At 51.7% G+C, this 3275-nt stretch overlaps 1 protein-coding gene across 1 annotated transcript in view; it reads right to left on the bottom strand.

Moving 5' to 3' along the window:
* Nucleotides 1-222: 222 nt before the first annotated feature.
* DMRTB1 (DMRT-like family B with proline-rich C-terminal, 1) overlaps nt 223-3275 on the bottom strand; it is an 8498-nt gene continuing 5445 nt past the window's right edge. The window contains exons 3-4 of the mRNA XM_008577258.1: nt 2571-2751; nt 223-1117 (exon numbers count right to left, since the gene is read on the bottom strand). Of these exons, the coding sequence (XP_008575480.1) occupies nt 1053-1117; nt 2571-2751 (246 nt within the window). The 3' untranslated portion in view covers nt 223-1052. The remainder of the gene's footprint in view (nt 1118-2570; nt 2752-3275) is intronic.

Raw genomic sequence — 3275 nt, 5'->3', positions numbered from 1 at the left:
TAGTAAAGGAAAATCTCCTAGCCTGGCCCAGCCTTCTCACTTGACAACTAAGGTAAAGGAAGGTGGGAGGTAGAACAGGGAGGGACTTGCCTAAGCAAGTGCATAGTAGAGACTGGCGACAGGCCACCAACCCAGGCCTAACTCCCCTACCCAGGCTCCTGCCCAGTGTTGCCTTCCACAAGGATTAAAGAGAAAAAAACTTCCACAAGGATTTGCATTGCTCATTTTATTTCAAGTCAACTGTCCCCAGAGAAGAAACTGCTGATGTCACAGGTGATTTGGAAACACCATTCTATTCTCTGGGAATAGTGCATAAGCATCAGTGCTTATGAACAGCCTACTTTTTAAAGTTGGCAATCACCATAAAAACATCAAATGATCAAACTTTAATAGATTCTTTAAAACAGAAATGATGCCTATAATGGCTTAAACTTTATGGAGGGGAAGAGAAGTAGCCTCCGTAGTCAGGATGCTTACTAGTAATACCCCCTGGAGAAGGGGCGTGGGGAAGTGGCCAGGAAGCCGGTGGGAGAGAGAGCCGTGAGGCAGGGCGCTGCAGAACCTGCTGTCAGCACCCTGGTCCTGGCTGCTCACCCCAGCCTCCTGGATGGGCTGGAGGCTTGATGTCTGTGGCTCCCATCCCCCTGGAGACCAGGAAAGGCAGCAGAAGGCTGAAATAGATGGTGCCTCCTGTCCTGGAGCGGGGCCTGAGGAAATCAAAGACCGCCTCTAAGGGTTAGTTGGATAAATGGTGGCACAACCCAGGGAGAGTTAAATTCATTCCTAAACGTGAGCTTCCACCAGCCCTCCCTCCTCAGAGCCCTGGCCCTCCCCTGGTAATATCTTCCTCCACGATCCTCTTCAATCCCACAGTTCAGGACTGAGAGAACCTTGAAATCACCCTCCTCTCTTCTATCTTGAAATGAGAATTAGCTGCTACCTTACGCCTATCAATATCCTTCCTCCCTACACATCACTGAACACAGATAAGAAAATCGTTGCTATCACACCCCAAAGCCCCACTCTGCTGGCCTAGGGGGTGGGCCTGGGGCTTATTTGGACTGCTCCTGAGAAGATGGCTGGCTGGGCTCACGCAGCACCTCTGCATTCTGGTCATCTGTGAATGACAAAGAAGGTGGCTGGATTTAGAAAGAGGACAGATTACCTGTTTTTGGATGCAGATTTTCTACCAGGCTTCATCATTCCCAGCCCCTAGGAATAATGAATTTGCCTCGAATTTGCTAGCCTTCAGGAGACTGGAATTCTAGCCCTGACCACATGATGCAGACTCAAGTTCCAACTTCAGCTCTGCTCCCCACAAGCTGCGTGCCATTAAGGAAGATACTCCACAGCTCAGAACCTCAGCTTCCCCTTCTGTAAAATGAGATGACACCTACCTTGCAATGGCAGTGCAGGGACTAGGCAAAACAACACGTGACAGCCAACTCTCACTAATGCCTTCTTCAGGTTCTGTTTCATCCTGACAATAACCTCTTGAGGTAGGGACCGTTATTAGTCCATTATTAGTCGGTTTTGCAGACGTTGAAACTGAGGTACCAAGGAATGGATCAGCTTGCCCAAGGTTACACTGCTGGTAAGTGCTGGGCCAGGACTCATTCCCAGGCCACCCAGCACAAGGGCCAGTGTGCTTGTCACGCTATACCACCTGTCCAGCTAACGGGTCTAGGCATCGCATACACAGCAAGTGTGCAAGCGGCCTCAACTTCTGCTTCGGTACAATGGAGACGGTATCACCACATTTAGCTAGCTCATAAGATTATTCTGACAGTTATCTTAAAGGCCTTGTTGAGTTTGCCAGCCCTTTCCAAATCACAGGAGCCTCAGGTGAGGATTGAAAGGGAAAAAAATTCCAGAACCTTTAAAGCTGCAAGAGCCCTTGAAAGAAAACCCAAAAGCATTTTTACGTCCAAAATTCACATCCAGTCGACCCTACCAGTAACCCTATGAGGAGGCCCATGTTACACATGAGAAGACTGAAGCATGAGTGCCCAAGAACACCCAGTGTACCAGTGACAGATCTGTAAAGGACAGGGTCCTGGTTTCGGGTCTGGCTGTCTCCCCCAGAGTGGCTTGGGGGCAGAGAAAGCAGCCCCACCAGCCCCACCACCCCCAAACTGTCTCCTGGAGATGTTGCTCTAGGCTCAGCCTCTGCTGATTCCCTGAGCAGAGAGGCCTGGCACCTCTCTCATCTTCTGAACACACCCCATGCATGCCACCCTCCACACTTTTGCCCATGGCTCTGATAAGGTACAGAAACTAGCAATGGACTTGGTGCCAGAGAACTCTGTTCAAATCTCAGCTCTTCCATTTACACCTACAAGAACTTCTCAGGGCCTCAGTGTCCTCACCTGAGTATCCCACTGCCACCTCCCTTAGATGCTTGCTTATGGAATTTGGGGGAGGGGTGTAAGAGCTTATCCTAGGACCCAGCACATTTTACATTCTGTGCTCCAAGTCCCGTCTCTCCACACCCACTTCGGATTAGGCCCCTCTTCCTCTAGAAAGTCTTCCTGGCTCTCCCAGAAGCTGGAGGTCTGGTGCGTGCTTACCAGCATTCTCCTTGTCCGTATCAGACAGGATGGTCAGCGAGAAAGATGGTGGCGATGGCGGCGGCGGCGGCGGTGGGAGGAAGTGGAGCGCAGAGAGGAAGCCTGGCGGCAGGACCTGGGGCTGCGGCGGCGGAGGGGGTGGGTAGTAGCTGGGCTGCAAGTCTCCCACTGGCTCTGACACCTGCATGGCACACATAGCAGAGAAGCAGAGGAGAGATGGTTAGCCAGACAGGCGGATCAAACACGTCTCTTATTCCCCCAAGTGGGGGGCTCCCCATGGGTAGATTCACCTCTGTGGCCCAAAACATCTGGGTGCAAGGCACTTAGAAGGGGGGGTTTAGGGGCCGGCCCGGTGGCGCACTGGATAAGTGCGCCGCTTCGGAAGCGCGGCGGCGCTCCCGCCCGAGGGTTCGGATCCCACATACAGACCGGTGCCCGCTCACTGGCTGAGCGAGGCGCGGGAGCAACACCGAGGGTTGCGATCCCATGGCCGGTCCCCGGTCCGGTGCGGGGGCAACACTGAGGGTTGCGATCCGTTGCCGGACACGGAAAAAAGACAAAAGACAAAAAAAATAAAGAAAAAAAAAAAGAAGGGGGTGTTTAGCAAACACCTGCCAAACAAATGATTGAAGACAAAAAAAAAAAAAAAAAAAAAAAAGAAGGGGGTGTTTAGCAAACACCTGCCAAACAAATGATTGAAGACAA

Source organism: Galeopterus variegatus, unplaced genomic scaffold (genome assembly GCF_000696425.1).
Source record: "Galeopterus variegatus unplaced genomic scaffold, G_variegatus-3.0.2 Scaffold1472, whole genome shotgun sequence".
NCBI classification, from domain to species: Eukaryota; Metazoa; Chordata; class Mammalia; order Dermoptera; family Cynocephalidae; genus Galeopterus; species Galeopterus variegatus.
This window is presented reverse-complemented; position numbering and strand designations above follow the sequence as displayed.